Source organism: Aythya ferina, assembly GCF_964211825.1.
Source record: "Aythya ferina genome assembly, chromosome: 6".
Classification (NCBI taxonomy): domain Eukaryota; kingdom Metazoa; phylum Chordata; class Aves; order Anseriformes; family Anatidae; genus Aythya; species Aythya ferina.
Window position 1 is genome coordinate 36,453,046 of NC_140303.1, and position 22,321 is coordinate 36,475,366.

At 35.1% G+C, this 22,321-nt stretch overlaps 1 protein-coding gene across 1 annotated transcript in view; it reads right to left on the minus strand.

Annotated features, from left to right (window-relative positions):
- The window catches only part of LRP1B (LDL receptor related protein 1B), a 542,116-nt gene that overhangs the window by 22,918 nt on the left and 496,877 nt on the right, over positions 1-22,321 (minus strand). Inside the window, exons 80-84 of the mRNA XM_084523375.1 lie at positions 21,683-21,799; positions 20,047-20,220; positions 19,382-19,507; positions 13,442-13,606; positions 2,317-2,478 (exon numbers count right to left, since the gene is read on the minus strand). Coding sequence (XP_084379501.1) covers positions 2,317-2,478; positions 13,442-13,606; positions 19,382-19,507; positions 20,047-20,220; positions 21,683-21,799 — 744 coding nt within the window. The remainder of the gene's footprint in view (positions 1-2,316; positions 2,479-13,441; positions 13,607-19,381; positions 19,508-20,046; positions 20,221-21,682; positions 21,800-22,321) is intronic.

The following is a 22,321-nucleotide window of genomic DNA, read 5'->3' on the forward strand; positions in this document are numbered from 1 at the left end:
GCAATAAATTCTTTAACTCTTTGGAAACACTAGTAGCAATCTCATTTATTTAATCTCCCTTTTATACAAACAAGTTAGACTGAAGAAACTTATAGAGCTACCAAGATATGTTGGTATCTAAACAATTGTGTAAAAGTGACAACTTTCTTTTGACTAAACAGTTATATTTTTACATCTTGTCATTTAAGCTTCTCAGTGCAGACAAATCACTTCTCTCTGTTTCTAGTACTTCAGTTCTGTGTAGTTAATGTTGTGTGGAGCTTTTGGTGGTGTTCCTGATGGACAAACAAAGTAATTAACAGAAAAAATGCATCATTTTTGAACTATGCATCTGTATTAATTCAAATTGTTCCATATTAATAAAATATTAACTTTCTGTCAAAATTAAAAAATTCAAGTCCTTTGAAGATCAGGATATAACTGAGGACAAGTCAGCAGCAGCTAGAAGTAGAGTATTACCAAGCTCTTCAATGGAAAATGAAACCTTGGCCATATGGCAACTTCAGCCTTGAATGTGAAATTTTAAGATGTTGTTTTAATAATAATATTTTCAACTTCAGAGCACAAGTAAAATACCTATGCACATTCATGTATCACACTTTGCATATAAACTGGTTTCAATCACATCACCGAAAGACCAAATTCTTAGAAGCAATTAATCTTTGTAATATTATAAGTTATATCAATAAATTTCAATAGGCATACAAACTGACCGCTTTTAATACAGCAAAAAAAATCATACATACTTTTGAATAAAGCAAAACAAACAATAGGTGTGAATCTATGCACATATCAACAGTTGTCAATCTGTACGATGTCACAGAACTGTTACTGGCTACAAAATAATACTCTAAAAGATTGTAAGACTCTTCTTTTCCTAAAAGTATTAAGGTCTAAATAAACAAAACCTGTAGCTTATTTTGTATTTTATGATGTGTTTGAGTCTCTGTATTGTGGCATTTTTGCAAAGTGTCAGCAGAAAACCCAAATCTGACAATAAGCACTGTTTAAAAAGTAACCCTAAATTTACATTTAAATTAATTCTTTTAAACAACAACAACAAACAACAACAACAAAAAGCAAAAAACATGTTTGCAGAAGCATTCAACTAGAAACAATTTGTTTGGTTTTGGGTAAGCCTCAAGTAAATATTTTTTCTTAATCTGTATGTCTGTCTGGGCATGATTTATACTGTTTTCAAATACCCAATTGTGTTTGCAGATAGTTATTTGTGGATCCATGCAGTTTGTTTAATACCAAGTGGGAGAGAATCACAATTACTTCTGGTTTTCCTTTCAAAGGCTTCAATTTATTTTATAGTCTCCCAACTGGAAATACATTCAGTTTACTTCAGTACAAATCCTATTTAAAGATACGCAGTAACCCATTCCCTGTTTGACAATCTTTCACTAAAACAAAGTACTTTTTGTATCTAGTAGGTAATTCTAAACCAGACCTTTATAACAACTAATTTTCCTTCAATTTTGTTTAAATATAGCCTTTTCAGTGAAGTCACTGAATTATGTAAAGAGATGATGGTTTTCACATTGAACATCCTACAAGCACTATGACGATCCTCTATCTCAGTGTTATAGTCAATGCAAAACACCTGTAGAGAAAAAGAAATTTTTGAAAAACAGGAAAAAAATTCTGACCTCGGATAATTAATTGATATTAAGTTAGGCTTGCTTGTTAGTAGCTGTTTGTTAGAGTGCTACAGACTTTCTAAAGGCATGAAAACGTTTGGATAATTAAGGTGATCTTGGAGTGAGTAGATGAAGGAACATGGAAGAATGAACCTCAAAGCAGCACCGATGATATGCTGCTTACTAGGATTAGAAATGAAATGGTAAATTAGCAGTTGAAGAAAGAGTGTTGGCTATTTGTGAAGATAAAGGATACCAGAAAAATTCTTTAACCAAGTATGTCAGATTATTATGATGATTTCAGGAATTCCACCAGCAAAAAATAGCAAATATAAGAAGTTTAAGTAGAAAACTTTAATTCAATGATGTTATTTCTATTTATGAAGTCAGATGTCTGGGACAATTCCATTTTAGGTGATTTTTCATATTAATACTAAAATTAATCACTTCTGAAAAAGTTTTTTCCTCCTACATGAGTAGATGGATATTGTGGAAGCATGTTCAAAGATCACTTGGATAGACCAGATTCCATTTTCTTAGGAGTAAGAATAATTTTGGACCTAATTTTATCAATGTGTACCACAGATAACTAAATCAATTCATGTTAAACTTCCATTCTGTGAAACTTCTACTATAAATCCAGGTTTACTAGCGTGTGAAGATTACTTACAGTACTGACATCTGTCTCCTGTGTACTCAGGCAAGCAGCTGCAAAAGGGTTGATTTCCAGCAGTGACGCTGCAGGTTCCTCCGTTTTGGCAAAAATGATGGCAGACTGTCTGGTTGCAGTTTGGTCCTGTAAAACCTAGTGCACAGTTGCAGGTAGGCCTCCCTGTTCAAAACAAATAAGACTAATTTATGATAGAAATACAAATTAAAATAATAATCACTACATTAAAGATATATATTTTTTGTAACGGTAGCAAGCTTTAATGTATGAGCCCGACTTTTTCATCTTACACTTGTGCATGTACGTGTATGGTTGGTCACTGGCTATTTATTTGGGAATTATTTTGAAAGACTGTCTTACGTAGGAATATTTGATATGACTAAGCTCCTCAAATCATCCTGACAGGTTGGGTTCCACTCAGTTGCAGAAGATATTTGTATAATCATCATTGCAGTTTCTTCAGAGTTCACTACATTATTCTCAAAAGTACAAAGTTTTGTATATATCACATGAATACAAAAATATTTACTAGTACACTAGTAAGTCAATTTTACATAACATTTTTACTAAAATAAATATCTCTGGCTGTTCTGTTATCCTGCCCCTCTAATATAATAAATACTGTAACTTAAGGAGAGTTGTCTTGTATCAGACCAAAGATGTATATAAGGTCCAATATGCAATTTCTGAAAAGTAATGAAGGAAAGAATATTTATGTATTTCCTAGTCTACAGTAGTTTATTTTAAGGGGTTTTAAAATACTGTTTAAACCCTAATGCATTTTCCTCCTATGATTTTTACCTGTTTCAATTCTCCCATTTTTTCTCCTTATCTAAATCTAATGTCTATGAGATTTATAGCTTTGTTACAACTTTACTGTTTTATTAAACTGTTCCACTTATCACTGATTTTTTAAGGCTTATCTTCTCTAAAACTACATTCTGCATCACGTACACGTCTTTCCATCTCCTGAATTTGCTTCTATATCTCATTTATAATCTTCTCTTCAAGTCAAATGACTTATTGCGTCCAAATAGTTGGTCCTCTTCTCACTTCCTAATAATCTAGTCTCATTCTTGTTTATTTCTTATGATTTTTTTTTTCCCACTCTCCTTCCCTTTGCTTTCATCATTCAGCCTTTTGAGTTTCCTTAAAGTTCGGGTAAATAGACCAAGTTTAACACTTTTCTCCTTCCTGGCTTCCAAAATTGGTATGGAGAGATGCAGATTCATCAGAACCTCAGGACAGTTCTGGAATAAACGCACCGACAGGACAGACATCATTTGAACCATAAGGAACCCAACCTGCTGGCAAGTACAATCAAGATCTTAATTGGGTCCATTCTTGGGTTAGCTCTGACAGCTAACAGGCAAAGACACAGAAACACTACATCTGCACAAAGGAGTATGGATAGGCTAGCTATAGTCTAACAGTAAATAGGTATCAGGTAGAACAAAAAGAATGCACCAATAAGTAGACTACAGAGAACAAACACAGGAACACGCATGATTTATATATACAGAGTAATTCTAAGAAACAAGGTGGGAGAACTGAAATGTCCAGTCTTGAATGGGTACATCAATATAATTGGTTATGGCAAATTTGGAAAAGGAAACCAGCTAATGGGCTGTTGTAAAACTTGTATGCATTTATTTCTTATCTCATCTTCGCTGGTCATGGAATAGGGCTACATATAAAGAAATATTAAGGTTACAGTTAACTGCAGTTAACTACATAATGCACTGTGTATACATTCTACAATGCAGAAGCCCTTCAGACTGGAATTGCAAGCACAAACGGGGAAAAATTGATTATTGGATTTTATTAGTGATTGTCCAATCCAGACAATGGTACAGCTGTGGAATCTGGAAGAAATCGTTACTGCATTATCTGTCTTTCTCTGATGAAAAACTCCAGTTATCCCTGTATTTACATTTGTAAAACTCCACACCAGGGAATGAAGCAGAAACTAACTTCTTAGATACAAACAATCCTGCTTCATGGAGGGGTGGGTTGGAGAGCACACAAGAGAAGCTATGCTTGACTTGGGCCTGACCAAGGACTTGGTTTAAAGTGTACAGAAGAGTGACCATCTTCAGTAGACAAAAGAAGTAACATTTAAGGGTGACTTTTCCATAATTATTTCTCACCTTTGTATTAATCTACCAGAAAATATTTACTGTTGCCTGATTTGCTGAAGCATTTTGACTTGGTCCCTTCCTTGTCATATTTTGTCTCACTCCTTGTTTCCTCAGTAATTTTTATACAATCTCTGGTATAGGTATCAACAACAACTATCAAATTCACATTGTCTCCTGATGCTGTAGCTAAAACTCTGCAATGTGAGACTCTTTTTCTTGCCTCTGTTCTATTTAGTTGGCTGTCTCATTAAAGTTACACAGATTAAACTAAATATGCCATAAACTCCACAATTCTCATTTTCTTCCAGTCTGCCTTTGTTTTAATGTCATATAATCATTTAGTATCATGTTCATGGAAGATTTTTTCGATGCAAGGGAAGTACCCTTATTTTTTCTACTTTTTCTAAGGCATGTAGAATAATTTATTTATTATTTTTCCTTCCCTAACTTCTTACTCTTATTTTACATCAAACCCTTCATGCAATTCTTTTCAATACTTTCTATTTTAAGCTACTATAATTTTAAGTGTTTTACAAATCATCCTAAAGGCCATGAGATCAGTAAGTCTCTTCCTCTAATGAGTACAGAAGGAACAAACCCATTGACTTAAAATAGCTCCAACTAGTTTAATATGCATCAGCCTGGTTATTCATATCTGTCCCCTGTGATCTAAACATTAAATCAAAGATGTAGAACTCAGATGTTAGCACAGAGTCTTTGTTTTTCCCCATGTATACACTTGTACTTAAATTTCTGCCCTCGAATCAGAGGTTTTCACATTCGAATCAATCTTTCAAATAAAATAGTGATATTTTATTTTCAAATATAAGTTTGAAATTGCTTTTTATTACCAATATTCCCCTATTTTTTAAACTGATGGACCATGATATTTTCCTAGTTTGTAGAAAATATTATTCTATTCTTTGCTAATGTAGCCTTATAAATATGCCAAATGGCTGACAGTTATATGAAAATTTAATTCAGTATAGCCTAAACACCATTTTTACCACTGAATTTAACATGACTTTTAGTAATGTTAATAGTTCATTGCCTATTTTACACAGACTGTTGGCATCTGAAATAATAGTAATAATAATAATGACATTTTCATCTGCCTTATTCTCATAAATTATTTTGGATATAAAGTGCTTCCAAGAACAGTTTAATAAAACTGCAGTATTAAAAAAAGACAAACAAGTTTTCACAGCACAGAATCCAAATATTGATTTATGCTTGCAAAGAAAATACTTACATTAACCAAGATATCATATATCCTAACTAACAACCACTGCATCTCATGCACAGAGAATATAAGCATTTACACTCGTTATGAAGTTTCAGCACTAGAACTATGTAGGGACAAAAGTCATCTCTTAATCCCTGAACTGTGCCACAACAGACATATTAATGACAGAGTATAGAAAAATATTCACAACATAGTATAGAAAAATATTAATAAGTGGCTTATGAAGTATTAACTTCTTCAGATTCAGCTAACCATCTTTTGGTGAATTTTATTTAAAAAAAAAATAATAATAACCCAAAGAAAAAAATAATCCCGGTTTTGAGTTCTTTTTTTCTTCAGTGCGGCCCTCAAATGGACTGTATGAGAATACCATCTTTTCCTGTACCTATTACAAATCAGTACCCTAGCCTTCACCTATCCTCTTTAGACCCCTAGCATATTAATCCTAAGAAAAAAAAAAATCTGTTTTTGACTACCTATGTTGAAAAATCTTGTTTGTAGTCAAGGAGGACAAAATAGCAACATATTTTCAACACCTCACATGAAAATGTTCCCATTCGAAAGCTGTAATAATAATACCTAGAAAACAAGAAGCACATCTTTTTGTTCAGGATTTCTCCACACTCAATGCATTACAGTGAATAGGCACACTTTGTGATTTACTATTCCTAATCCAATTTTTGGATAAACTGAATTTCTCACTACATGTGAGAAAGTAGCACGTGGATGTTTGCTACTTGCATCCCCATACCAAGGGATGAACTCCTCATATCAGTGGGTATTTTCTATTTGAAGTAATTATAAATAATAATTCCACACAAATGAATTGCAGCCAAATAATAATTAAGGGAGGACTGACAGGACACATAAAACAAATAGCAAAAAACTATAATGACATTTATTTGAGTAAGCAATGTACTTGTCACTATTCTCTGAAGATTCTCTCTATAGTCTTCTCTCTCAAAAAAAATACAAAGTTTTAATCTTAACTGTGAAACTGATGAAACGCAAAAAAAAATATGATATTTTTTTCCAAACATTTTGCACATAATTTAGCAAGTTAAATAACAATGCCTTATGCTGACCCTGAGATATATGATATTGGTTTTGGCAGTAGGACATGACCAAAACATGAAACTTTTGCCATAAAGATGAAATGTAGTTTCCCCCTTTCTTGCAAAAAGAAAACAAAACAAAAACAACAACAGAAACACATCTGTAAGAAGCTGTCAAAGACCCAAATCTTAAAATGTTCAATTAGCACAGAGGCTGTAGTTACCCCTAGTCTCCTGATTCAATTTGATATATAATAGCAAACTGCTTTTCAAATTATCTTAAAAAATAGCTAATTAATATTTTAGTGCATTGTTCCTGTAATATCTAGGTGATTTATTTCATGTATCTAGTCATATATCCAAAAATCCTATTTGAATTTATTTTGTAATGAACAAAGCTGTAGGGCAAGCACTTTTGATTCATGCTATTACCTAGACCTCAGAGAAATATTCCGCATTTGATATGACCACATAAGATATTCTGCTTGCTTTTTTTTTTTTTTTTTTTTTTTTTTTTTAAGAAATAAAGTACAGCCTTTTGTTTTAGGAAAATAAACACCATTTTTTGTAAGCTTTTTATTTTTTTTCAAAAAATTAGATCATCTAGATTAATGTCTGCACCAAGACATAGGTAATTTATTTCTTTCAGTCCATGGTAAATTCCCTACCAGCAATATGTGTATTCTATTCGTTATGTACAATCTATTTAATTTGCATATTTCACTTGCTGTCACTATTAAAACAATGTGGCACACCAGCCTACTATAAGTAATATTATGTCCTCTAGAGTAGTTATCAGCAGTTTGTGGGAATCACAATAATTCATTTCTCTGATGCTGATGAACCATAATTAGCTTTACTGAACCAACAGTACTGGAGAGAAGCTGTATTACACTACATAATTAGTAGCTGAGCTGATTGGGATCAATCCCAATAGATATGTATTCTCTCCATGTTGTGAAAGAAAAGGAGAAAAGAACCATCCCAAAATGCATTATTGTAGTCGTAAAGGCTGCTCTTTCCAAGGTTGTTTGTGGGGCTTATTCTGGGATCAGCTGCACACCAGATCAGACATCTTCGACCCCCAGTAAACCATGCACCCTTCCTGTACCTTCCCCTGTCCTGGCTACAAGAAGATGTACATGTGTTGTGCTTTAAGCTCTTGGGAAGCTCAGCACCACACAGCTGTATGCTCACTGCCCACCCCTTACCCACAGTGGGTTGAGATGAAGGCAATTGGAAAGAAAAGGAAGTAATAATAATAATAATGATGATAAAACAAGGTACAAAGCAATTGTTCACCGCCTCCTGACTGATGCCCAGCCAGATCCTGAGCAGAGGCAGCCCCACCCCAGCCAACTCTTCCAGTGTTATTGCTGAGGGATGTCCCTTTGGGCCGCCTGGCCCAGATGTCCTGGCTGTGTCCCCTCCCAGCCCCTGGGGGACCCCCAGCCCCTGGCTGGCAGGGCAGCACAAGAAGCTGAGCAGTCCTTGGCTCTGGGTGAGCCCTGCTCTGTAGCAGCTGAAACATCACTGTATTATCGCTGCTATTTTCATCAAAAATTCGAAACACAGCATTGCATGAGCCTCTATGAAGAAAATTAACTCTGTCCCAGCCAAAACCAGGACAGTACACGCCTTGGAAGCTTCCCAGTTTGAACTACTGGGACTGACCAGACATTATCAAAGAACTTGTTTACTTTGCTAGTGTTTCCAGTATGCACCATCACATCCCCAAACCATCTTGTTTTGTTTACATTACAGAACATAAAATAAAAACTGCTTTATATATATACATATAAACATATGTTTAATCAATTTTTGTTTAGTGGAAATAACAAATTTTTACTTGTTTTCATACAAACACCATGGTTCTATGTGGTTAAATATAAACTTTGAACCATAAATATACTAAAAAAGATTTATCTAATTTTGTGAACTAGTTAAATCTTGGTATTGTGTTCAAGACACGTAAAATTTTGATCCAACATTTTTACCTTTAACTGTAAGTAAAAAGGAAGTGTATTTTTTATGGTAACAATTTTTTTTCCAAATTCCCATTAATTTGGTATTGGAAAGTGTTCATTATTATATCCAAACTTTTAATTACACGTCTCAGATGTGTACTTTTAATTAACTGATGACATTTTCTTTGTTCAATTTTTGTAGTTCAATACAACTGTCATAAACTTATAAATTTTAATTAAAGCTGCCCCAATCTCTAGCTATATAATGTTCACATAGGAATTTGCCAAAAGGCTTAGCAGTAAGTAAACCAACAGTGAATAATCCCTGAATTGCCAGTGGGATTTGTTTAACAAATTAACATTTGTGTGCAGATAATGAGGTTCTACAATTTACCACATCTAGCAAAGATTTAGCACAATCATGTTTTAAAAAATGAGTAATACTCTGCAATTTACTTAATTGGTTATCACATTCCTATTATATATTTAGGTAGTGAAAGAGAGCAGAATTTACACATTCGCTAGAACACACACATTTGCCAGAAGTGTATTTTATATGCTGTGTCATTCCATTTTTATCGGAAAATGATGAAAGATCTGTTTTCAGGATGTATCTACCTTGGTTTTCTAGCAAGAATCCAACAACAAAGAAACTTCCCAAGTCCTATAGAAACCTCACAACAGCTGGGCTCCTGCAGAAGCTCATTTTCCTGTGAGGCTTCTGGGCAAACACCAGCAGCATGCACCCGAACCAGCTTCTCTCAAGTCAGGAGGCATGCACCACGGCAACTTGGATGAGCAAACACACATCAAGTGGACCAGATTTTGTCTCCGGCAACCCAAAATTCACAGGGGCACTTCCATAAGCCCATTGTGGCAGAAATAACAGCCAGCAACTGACTCCTTTAAACTGGGAAATGGTGGAAATAAAGCTGCTAAGTGGTTCCTGTGTACCCTACCCTGACTCCTGCTCAGCATGCTGATGGCCTGCCATCACCATCTGCAGCTGCCTCTGCTCACACCAGTGCTAGCCCTGAGGCACACGCTCTGCAGCTCTGTCCTGGAAATTTCCTCACAGTCCCTAAGCTTTCCAAAGGGTATGTGTGTAGAACAACACTTGTAGATTGACTCCATCGAGGCTATTTGAGTTAGATAATATAAGAAAATCGATAAGGGCAATCAGAGCTTCTACAAAAGACAGATTAAAGCAAGCTGAAGTTATCATGGGTCATTTATATTTTGTGGGTAGGATCTAGATTGGCACTAGCACGCGTGCCTGTTGCAGCTTCCAAAGGAAAATGCTGCATCATTTTGAACAACAAAAAAAAAAAAATAAAAAAGGAAAAAAAAAAAAAGGAAAAAAAAAAGTGAAATGTGTTAGCAGGACAGTTTGATGAGCCAATTGTGTCATGGATCAAAAGCTGCATTAGGAGGAACTGTTTGGGAACATGGTATACACAGATAGGATCAGAGTAGTGAAACAAAATGATACTGAGCTGACTTAAAATAGAAATTTTACACTTTCCAGATGTAAGAGAATTCTCTACACATGCAAACAAAAATAAACAGCGTGTACCATACTTTTTGCTAGCGGACAGGTCAGCCTGGGAGGATGTAACACTGGAAATCTGGGCATAATATAATGCCTACTTTAAAGTTCTACAGCCACGAATGAAAAGCAGAGGAAATCCTGTAATAAAGAGCCTATGTGTTGCAATGTGCAAGGATAAACTAACATGCCCACTAACAACTCTCATATGAACCTGATGAGGCAGATCAGCTCTGCCTGGAAGGCTGAGATGATGAGAAGGAAGTAAATGAATGCTGCTCTGCTTCAGATTTCACACCCGCAGTTCAAAATGTGAATGGTATATGCAGCCCTTGCAGCTAAAAGTGCATTGACTGAATTCAGTGACTCAGTAACATGTTTAGCATAGTAGTATATCCAGCTGGAAAGAAACAGTTGATGCAAAAACACCTAAGGAATTAAGCTTTGTTGAGTTAATAAATTGCAGTTTTCAATGCCTTAGGGGCATCCAGTTTAGCTTCCCTCTGTAAAATATATAATGGCTTTAGTATACCATGGATTAGATTAAACGAGGACATGGGGACATCTCACTGACGTGTTAGTTTGTTTCAGGAAAACACAATTTATTGTCTGATATAGATAAGAAATATAGTCTGATAAGAAATAGAGATTTCTTCCTAATAGAATATTTACAGGGTCCAGGGGCAAGGCATGCAAGGAAAATGAGGTGTGGATCAATTTCAAAGTTTTATCTGGAATGCTGGATGGAGTCACTTTGATTTAGAAAGATATATGGTCTTTTCTTCCACGTCTCCAGCACATGAAAGTTATGGCACAGGCTTCAAGGCATGGCTATCCTCATGAATTGGACATGGCAGATGGGAAATCTGGTTAACTTGAAATATGATTATTAAAAATTAAATGAAACTTGGAAAGTGGACTTTCCAAGCAGAATACTACTCCTATAAGCAGGTATGCCCAGTAATAGTCATCAGAAATTTTGACATCATAAGGACATGGGAGTCAGATGCTCTCTTTTTGCTTACAAAAAGAGAAGCTGCAATTTTAATAGCCAGGTCTCCATTAGTAATGAGCAGGAATGGTTCTGTGCTGGTCTTAGCTAATAAAGGCTTGGCATGCTTTGGCTAATTTTGGTACAGTAAACTTCTGATGCAGTTAAAGGCTCAGATTCCCAAAATCAGGCAACTGAACATTGAAATGTGGACTGTGGTGACATCCAAGCTGGCTCTCCTGATATGTTTTTGATACAGGCATGTAATCCTGTTTGAGACCAAAAGAAATAAGAACAACGTCTGCATCTCCAGGCCCTCTATAGCAGATGGGACCATGATTAACAATTCAGCATAAGTATACTGTATAATACACTCATATCTCTCATTTACTCACTGGTGACCAAATGTACTACACTAATTATTTCAGCAAGACTGAGAGATTTCAGATGCTGGATTTAATAGGAAAAAAATATTCAAAATCCAGGTTGCAGAATAGCTGTGTGAGCACAACAACTGCTAGCTGCCTAGTAAAGAAAGCACAAGTTGCTGCAGGTGAGTGAGCCTTATGGCTACCGCCAACTGCCAAAAGAAAAGGAAAGGAAAACCCCAAGGTCCAGGATTCAGAACTGAGCTGTGCTATAGGAGCTAAGTTACTAGTTATATACAGCCTTTTAACCCCACAGAAGTATCAATTAAATGCGTGACATTTAAAGATGTGGGAGTAAACATCCTCTCTTCAGACAACAGCGAAGTTCTGCACATCATTTAAATCACCCATGACTGTCTTTCATTCACTTGCATGTCCTCACTAAACATGTATTGATCTCACTAAATTGATACAAATCTCTGTTTATCATTTGTGTCAGTAGTTCCATTAGCTGTTAGAAGCAGTCTCAAGTACAATTAATCAACTTCAAGTTGACTGTACAAGTAATTCTTATTTTCTAATATTTAGCCATTTTTAGTAATATTAACGATGAAAAACATTATTAATCCTCAAACACTTAGAACTGAAAAATCATTTGTTTAGCATACAACAAATTACTAGGTTTGGATTCACTTGGATTTTTGCTAACATATGTCTGTAAATCAGAAGAGGATCCACAGAAGCCAGTATAGTAAGTGAAACTGAATTACTGAACTATATAAGCTAAATTAGTAAGGAATGGTGAGGAAAGCATTAAGATGTAAGCCCCCCTCTATCACAGAGACTAAGATTAATTCTGCATTACAGGGGGGTCCATTTGGTTGTGTTAAAGTCACAAACTCCTTTTATATGGTCCAGTGCCTCGATTTTCCTTTCAGTAACGAGGATGTTGGTCATTTCAACACAAAGGAGAAAATGATTCTACTTCAGCTTCTAAGAAGAGACTAGACATCAAACTCTTCCTCCTCCAGCCGTCCTGTTTTTAATAAGATATTTAAATGTTCCTTGGAACAGGAAATAGAATTCATCTGCTTTCTCACATAATTACTAAATTTTAGAGTACTTCTTAACACACTTTCCCTTTCTAGCCCAAACAGTGTTTAATTGAAGCATACAACCTCGAATGGCCTACATGTTAGGGACACAGATCAATTCCCAAATATGCACATTTTGACAGTTAGGATAATCTCCCTTGAGATAAGAAATGTGATTTCAAATTTCTTCAGGCAAACAAAGGATTTTAATTCTGATCAACCAATTCTTCCTGAGAATTAGATGAGGAAAATGCCTATTTTGTGAATTCCAGTAAGATACAGGGGAAATCTAAGTCGCACCACTTTGTAGCTTAAAGAAACAACTCGACATGTATGCCCAGTAGCACCTAAGACTTTAGAAAGAGAATTGAGATACAGAGAGAGCAAGATTTGTGGGACTTTTCCAGATGTGATTTGACTTGACCTTACAATTTACAATTCCCTTTTCACACCTCAGTATGTGTTTTTACACTGAATATTTACATGCTTGCTTTTGTGGGATGTAGTTTAGTTTTGTCAAAATACTGAGATACATGAAAGAAAAGCACTATTCATTATAAAGTATATGTGTAGTATATGCTGTTATATTTCATAGAATATAAGCACAAACAAAGGAAAGAAGTTACAAAGATTAAGAAATCACAAGATAGACACATATTCAAACATTTAAATTCCAGTAGGTATAATAATATAAAGCTGCACATAAATATTTACCAAGGAGAGAGGCTCCACAGGTTCCTCCGTTCTGGCAGTAATTGTAGCAATGGTTGGTTTCACACCTTTCACCTGAGTAACTAGGCCAGCAGTGACATCGGGGATCCCCCTTCTCGTTTATAATGCACTTTCCTCCATTTTCACAGGTTAGTTTGCAGGTATCATCTGCAGCAAGAGCACACAACTGTTTTCAACAATTCCCTTTCGTGTAACTGGCAAAACAGAGTCTCTTCATATTTTAAATGGAACTACCGATCTCTGTCAGTGTGGAAAATGAATATATATATATATATCACTTATCATAGAAAAAAGACACACTTAGAAGACCGTGAGCCCCCACTGGAAAGGCTGTTAAGATTTCCAGAGGCAGTGGGAGCTGTACAGCAGGGCTGGAGGCTGGTATTGTACCAAGGTACTGGCATGGGCACATCTACTTGGCAGCTGTGCTTCATCAAAATGATGGGACAGGAAAACTGACCTCCTGAGGACAGCAGTTACTATGAATTCTTGTTTGAAGATATCGTTCTTAGTTTAAGAAATGAAAAAATGAATTTTGGTTTCATCTGGGGGATCTCTACTCTGCGCTGGTGCGGCCTCACCTCGAGTACTGTGTGCAGTTCTGGGCACCACAGTATAAAAACGACATGAAACTGTTGGAGAGTGTCCAGAGGAGGGCTACGAAGATGGTGAAAGGCCTGGAGGGGAAGACGTACGAGGAACGGCTGAGGTCACTGGGCCTGTTCAGCCTGGAGAAGAGGAGGCTGAGGGGAGACCTCATCACAGTCTACAACTTCCTCGTAAGGGGGTGTCGAGAGGCAGGAGACCTTTTCTCCATTAACACCAGTGACAGGACCCGCGGGAACGGGGTTAAGCTGAGGCAGGGGAAATTTAGGCTTGACATCAGGAGGGGGTTCTTCACAGAGAGGGTGGTTGCACACTGGAACAGGCTCCCCAGAGAAGTGGTCACTGCACCGAGCCTGTCTGAATTTAAGAAGAGATTGGACTGTGCACTTAGTCACATGGTCTGAACTTTTGTGTATACCTGTGCGGTGTCAAGAGTTGGACTTGATGATCCTTAAGGGTCCCTTCCAACTCAGGATATTCTATGATTCTATGATTCTATGATCTCAGAAAACTTCCCTGTCTTCTGGTAACCTCAGCATAAAGTGGTTTGCCTTTTCCTATTTGATTTTTTTTTTTTTTAATCTCTTTTCCACTCTATTAACCAACACCCTTCTTAACTAAATTTTATCCAAAATATTTAAAAGGAAATTATTCGACCTTTAAATCCTCCTCATAAATTGATGTTTGCATACTAACTTGTTGCTCTTAAACTGATCTCAGATATATTATTTTCTTGGCTGATTATTACACTTCTCTCAAATTAAGCTGAAACTAGACAACAAATCTCAAAGTTCCTGTGGAGGACTGAGTGACGCTACATTACTTCAGTTGTTTACAGTAACAATAATAAATACCATATGATCTTCATTTTTTGGTATCTACCCTAGATATATTCATCTACTGTAACAAAGCTACTTTGTACTTGGAAGTTTGAAGATGCTTCAGTATTTTATTTATTTAGGTGGTTCATTAAATCCTTTGATGTTGCATGAACCATTCTTCAGTGACTCATTATAGAAGTTGTTTAAATGGATAATGTGGCATAACTTATTGGAGAAAAGGTCTATTTTTGTTTCGCTTATCTTATCTGTTTTACTTATCATTAGTCATGAGTTTATAGAGCAGAGCTTAGTAAAAACTGAGCAATACCAAAGTACAGACAAGTGCTGATTTTTATGAACCTTTCTGATTGCACATTAAAAACATCAGTTATAGTTCTCTTCTAGACCAATTCTGCAGAGTTAAGATGCAAAATTTGAAAAAAAAATCAATTATGACAGACATTATTAATTCAACAGAAAAATAAAATATCATGATGCATGTTTATAAGAATGAAACATGGACCACAAACTTCAAAGTTACTGTAATCACATCAAGAAATACATGCCTTCATATTTTCAGGAAAATATACTGAACCAAAAATTGCCCACAGTAAAGCTATTCTAATCCAATTGCCTTTCAAAAATTTAGGTATTAATGTCTTAGACAGTTTAAATGCAGCATATGTTAAAACTTTATGCAGTGGTCAGTGGTTGACCTGGAAAAACATAAAAGTTGTTAAATTTTCCATCATAACAAGACTACTAAAATTTGCTGCTGGCTTTGTTCTCTATCCAACACTTCAAATTCAAGAGTTCAGATAAAATTCTAATATGAAATGAAGAAAAGTTACTACAATACTTTTGGACACTAAATAAACAACAAACTAGGACTGGAAGATGTAATGGATAAGCAAATTTAATGATACTATGTTAGACTTTAACAGTATAGGGCTTTTAATGCTGCTGTTTTGTTGTCTGAAAGTAAATATAAGAGTCAAATTACTCTTGCTGATTCACATCAGCCAAGTACAAAAGAGGATCAGATGCCTTTGTGTGCGAGACAAGAGCAGAATGATCCCATAGGAGAAAACAGGAAGAAAAAAAACAATACAGGAGAGAAACACAGAAGAATTTTTATAAAAAGCTGCACACTCTTAATTTGAATTAGTGAATAAAGGCCTCAGGAGAAAAGAGCTGAGAACATCTGTAATATGCATTCACTTCTGGAACAAAGCAATGTAAAATAAATCAGAAATCTGGAGTCAATTCAATACTAGTCAGTGCTAGCAGGAACTTGGACTCAAAGACCTCTCAGCTGTTCTTTTCAGTTCTGAAATGTCAGAAGTAAATAATTTCACTTGTTATAGTACTTCCAGTCTAGCTACTGAATCTATCTAACATGAAAAAATGTAAAGGGTTACAGGTCATATAATTTTATATATTTTCTTCTAGCCTGGTTATTTATTCTTCAGCTGCCTTGATTTGTCTAATCAATCTTAATACATCTTCAATAAAGAACAGAATAACTTTGATTTGTGGTTTTTCTTATGTTTTTCTTCCTGATAAGACTATTTGACAGAAAAATTAATGAACTTATGGCCTATTTGCGCTCTTTGCCTCTTTCCTCTAACTGAAAGTAAAATCTTACACAGAAGAAACACTGAAAAAGTAGCAATACAAAGCATTCTGAATCTCACTGATATTTTTTCCTTCACTTGTCCAATTTTTTTTACATGGTCCATCTCTCTCCCCCAGTCACACACATACACATCTTTCATGGGCATTTCTATAACAACCTTTTCTTTCTTGAGAAAAATGTATCTTACTTTTTGCTATTTTTATTCCTCTGAAATATCCACTGATTTCCAGACTAGCCAGCTAAATGGAGAGATGAGGCACATGGTTAATGAATGACAGTCATTGGCACAAGAAGTTTCCCTTCCAACAGTGGAAAATAATCATCTCATGGGGCACAAAAGTATTTGTTCTTGACTATCCCAAAGAGGAGTGCATAACTCATACTTTCCTGAGCTGAATGCACCTATTAAGGAGAAAGTACAGAGTTCAAATGTTATGCTAAGGTTGTGCAAATTTTTCTGTTCCTGCAGATGAGAGTCTTAATGTCTGTTAGATTATTAGAACAAGTTGTAACCTCTGAAATTTGTCTGAATGCTGTATGAAAGACCTTGATTTCCCTTCAGATTATTATTTTTTTTTTTTTGCTTTAAAAAATCCATTTGGTTTAAAACCCTAGGTGGAAGAGAAAGGGCTAAGAAAAGGATGCACAGTGAGAAGAAACTAACACCTGCTGTAATTTAACCCATTTTCTTCTGTTCTGGGATATATCGTTCTCAATGGTATACCTTTCTATAAATACAGAACATAGTTATGTAATCAAGTATTTTTTCAAACCAGAAGCAGACTTCTGTGTTTTACACTGTTCTATTTGGTATCTAAACAATCTGAAAGCAGGACAGAAATCAGAAGCTAGCATATGGATTGCCATAACTTTTGCTAGTACAGCTTCCTGAGGCAGAATTCGTGGATGAAGAAGAAGGCATACAGGGATTAACCTCTACATCCCCAGCCACAGCACTCGATCTACCTGCAGTTTGTGTGCGCAGTGGGTAAGCCTTCACAGAAATGTGCTGAAGGCAACAATGTGATAAAGTAATGTTTCATCTCTCTTCAGAAGCAACGTCGGATCCGAGTCTTTACAACTTTTTTTCTCAGGCATTTCATCCAGTCAAGACAGCATAAATATTCCCTTCTTAAAATGAGAAGTGATAAATATTCACCCCCAGAATACTGAACTCATGGAAGCATTCCATTACTTTTGCTCATTCAGCTGTGATACACACTGTCTTCCTCCAGTGCAAGTCTCTACATTTCCATCCTCTCGGTACATATTTAGCATCACTGTTGTACAGACAATTAGATACAATGAACCTGATGGTTTCAAATCAAGTAGTCTCTCAGAAATATAAAGAGGTACTCTACCAATATGAAAACGAAAGAGTAGCTTCTAAATTGAAAAAGTTAGGCCTGCTACAGTCAAGAAATATATCACAGAAAAAAAATGTGCTCTGTCAGTCATAATCTGCTTGGGAAAAGAGAGATGGAAGCTTATCTAACAACACACATGAAATCACTTTCATTTTATTATCAAACCATTCTGAATGATACAACACATGTGTTGCAATAACTCTAGCTTGAGAATGCCAAATTAAGCCCCCAAACTGTTTTTCATCCATTGCAAGAGATGTTGGTAAAACAGCTGTCTGGAGCAATCTGGATTTAGTCTTACAGAAAGCCACTTTAGAATTCTTCACATAGTACTTATGAAGAAAAATCAATTCACTGAATCAAGACTTTTGTAGAAAGGCAATTCTATTATGCAGAATTTCAAGACTTACCTCAATTTTCTTTGGTTAAAAAATCAACAACAATCCAATGAAACAGAATTTGAGTCAATTTGGGGCTATAGTCACAAGAAATAGAGCAAGAGCCCTAAAGTGGTTAGACAGCTAAGTAGTAACTATGGGTCATTGAAAATAATTTTTAGATTGTACTGCATCATCAGAAAAATAAATTTTATTGAAGCATTTCTGGCTTCCGATAACAAATCAAAAGTAGCCAGGTAGAAATGTTTCCATCTCAGATGAACAAAGAGCTGATACGTGGAGGGACAGCAATTGTGGATTCTCCCTGAAGACAAAGGTTTTTTAAATAGATCTGTCTTAAAAGTTACAGATCTTGTATAGTATACTAATACTTTCTATCACTGACTTCTCAAACACAAAAGAAACCCTATCCTGTGATATCTAGAACCTTTTAAAATCCAAGCTGGTTAGGAATTCATTTCAGCTGTATAACTACATTAGGTTTAGCATTATATATTATATACATATATATAAAATATATATGGAGAAATATAGAGAGAGCAAGAATTCAGTAGCTATTTTACCATGAAGTCTATTTTCTTCTGTTTTGATTTTAAGGATTATTAGATATTACCAAAAAAGGTCATTTTAGATAAAAATATTTCAGTTGTTTTTTTCTTATTTTCCTTTTACTTCAAACTCATTATAATTCGCTATGTTGTTCTTACTGCCTTTTAACCATTGTTGCAGTCTAAGCAGAGTTGTTTCCTGAAGGTCTTTTATTTTTTTTCTCATGAATGTCTCTTGTTTAATTTGAAATCCAAAACACTACTGAGCTTTTCAAACCTCTTTTGGTCAAAATGTATACACATTCATTTTCCAATATAATTTTGTATCAAATCAGCTGGAAAGCTAATTTTTTATTTTGATGAATATAAACAGTTTTCTGAATCAGGCATTATGCTTCTTCATATTTAGTTTCCATTTCAAATATGTAATACTTATGATGAATAACATAACAAAACTCTGACTCACAGACAGGCTAAACTCTTGCTATAAAAAATTTGACCATTTCTTTATTTCCTGCTTCTCACACAGTTTTCAATACCTACCTAAAAGGCTCTGATCAATGCACGTTCCGTTAACCAATGATTTTCCTTCTGGACAAGCACATGATGCACCAGATGGGTTGAGTAAACAGATGAATTCACATGTCAGATCCAAACATGGATTAGGCACTGTTTCAGAAGAGAAAATATTTTTTAAATATATTTTTTGTATTTGGTGGTGTTTTTTTTTTTTCTTTCTTTGTTTTTGTTTTAGAATGATACTGTGTTAGAGAACTGGGAAGAAATAATCACAAAATTCTGATACACTTCCAGTTTCCAGAATATCAACAGCCTGAAGACAGTGAACATTCACTCAAATTGCAGTGCTAGATTCAGGCCATGATAGAATTTACTCCAGTAACAAGAAACATATTGGTAATATGCAGTAAAAACCCTCGTTTGTATTCAGCTCTTTTCTAATTTTTTTATATTCCATTCACAGTGTGGGTATACAAGGCAGGCATTTGTCCAGTATCTCTTCAAATGAAAGAAAAGGGATCAAAACCTAAATTTAACTTATATAAAGATATATAACTAAATCTATTTTCACTTTGTACAACCAAGATATGTTTTACTTTTCTACAGGTGATGGTTACTTTTAGGTTTTTGTTTATTTTTCTGAGGTGAACTTCCCAAATATTTAGTCTTAAGTAATTATGCTTACTCACAGTCCATTTGTTTGTAGCGATGAAAAATCAAGGCACTTTTTGCTTTATCAACATCCACACTTAGGTATTCTACAAGGCTCTTGCCAAATTTGTGTACTCTAAATGCACCATTTTTAGGACCTGCTCCATATATGTAATCCTCAAAAACGTCAATTCTATGTGGATGCAGTAAACCTTAAATAAAAATAATAGACATAGATATATATTCATATACAAATAGTAAACAGCTTTATTTTAATAATAACTTTAATTGCATTGCATTTACAAGTTAAAAGGCATTATTATTCAGCATGTGCAGTTTTTACCCACAAAGATTGCCTTTTAAAAAGCAATCTTCTTAAAACGAATTCTTTCCATACTACGAGCAGCTAAATGTGTAGCATTTCGCACAGTTCAACCTCAGAAAATGGTTGAACACTGAGAAGGGAAATCCTACAAGAAAGACCAGCTGATTAAAGACTACCTTTTATACTACACATATTTTAATTCATAACAATGGTAAATTAATGCAAAATAAAATGCAAAGCCTCTACCAATTCCTCATTTTTAGCAGCTAGTGTTTTCCAGAAGCCTCTGGTGAATTCCAGACCACTCTCTCTCTCACCAGATATAATATCATCCCAGTGAAAATCCAATACCAACTGCCAACTAAGCATTCCTCAGCGTGCTTTCACATCTTTTAAGTCTTTAATGTTCTGAATTTCTACTAAAATTTCATAAAATAATATTACATATATCATCAAATTATTGAAAAGCCAACATGCAATTGATTAAAAGCAAAGTTTGCTTGATCAAAATCTCTTTTCTTCTGAAAGAAGTCTTCTCAACTGACATTCTTTTAGTAGAATTCTGTGGTTGTTAACTGACTGGAAAGCCAAATTATTTTTTTTTTCTTCCAAACTGTCTCTGGTCAGATCTCATCACAGTCTACAACTTCCTCATGAAGGGGAGTGGAGAGGCAGATGCTGATCTTTTCTGTCTGGTGACCAGCCAGCAATAGGACCTAAGGGAAGGGTTTGAAGCTGTGACAGTGAAGGTTCAAAATGGATATCAGGAAAAGGTTCTTCACTGAGAGGGTGGTTGGGCAATGGAACAGGCTCCCCAGGGAAATGGTCACAGCACCAACCCTGCCAGAGTTCAAGAAGCATTTGTACAACGCTCTCAGACACATGGTCTGATTTTCTGGGTGGTCCTTGAAAATCAGTAGTTGGACTCAATGATCCTTGTCGGTCCCCTCCAGTTCAGATATTCTATGGATCTATGAACTTTACAATTCCTATGCAATGCCAAAAGCTCCAATTTCTAACCAGTCAAGGTCCTCCTGTTGTAATGTAAATTCAAATGAGGCCACACAAATATTTCTCACAATTGTATTTAACAGTAACTAAGCTAACTAATAGGTAACAATCTTGGAAATATGCACATATAAATCTGTATTTGTTTCCCTAAAGTAACTTTATTAGATTACTTAAAACTTAAACACATACTTCTTCTGATAATATCTAAAGTATTAGCTACAAAAAGCAATGAATATTAGTACTTAACAGTGAATGCTTTTTTTCTTACATAGTTTCTCAGTATAGTAAAATTTTTGCCCAATAAAACAGAAATCATGTTACCTAAATCCTCTTCATACCTTGTTTAGTGCTCACGGACACAACTGAATCAGAACCATCAAAAAGAACACTTCCAATAACAGATAGTTCAAAATCAGCCCAGAACAAACGCTGACTGAACTGATCAACTACAAGACCTGAAAAGAAAAAAAAGTTCAACCAAGTATATAGAGGTTGAATTTTTTTTTATTAAATATACAGTTTTCTATCATTCATATTCCAGTGATAAAGATGACAAGGAAAACACAGGCTTGGAAACCAAGAAACAAAATATAATATCTGCAGCTTAAACCTTCCTTGAGTCAACTGGTTTCTTTTACTTTCTTAAACTTGCACATCCAAGTCAGTACCTCAGCAAGGTACCGGATATCTACCAGGTGGGAATATAAACATAGGATCTAATCCTGTCATTTTCTCTATCAACAAAAAATCTATTTTGTTAATAGATTTCTAACCAATAGCTTTCTAACCTAGTGTGACTGCATGTTAGGAACTATAACGCATTCACATTTGATGTTGTATGCTGAATCTATACTGTTTCTACAAATGTATATATAGCTATGTAATTGTTACCAACGAAACTTCATACATACATGTAGTAATTATTACAGAACTAAAAATAAGATTGTTTTAATTAAATTAGGTTGAAAGTGTTGCAA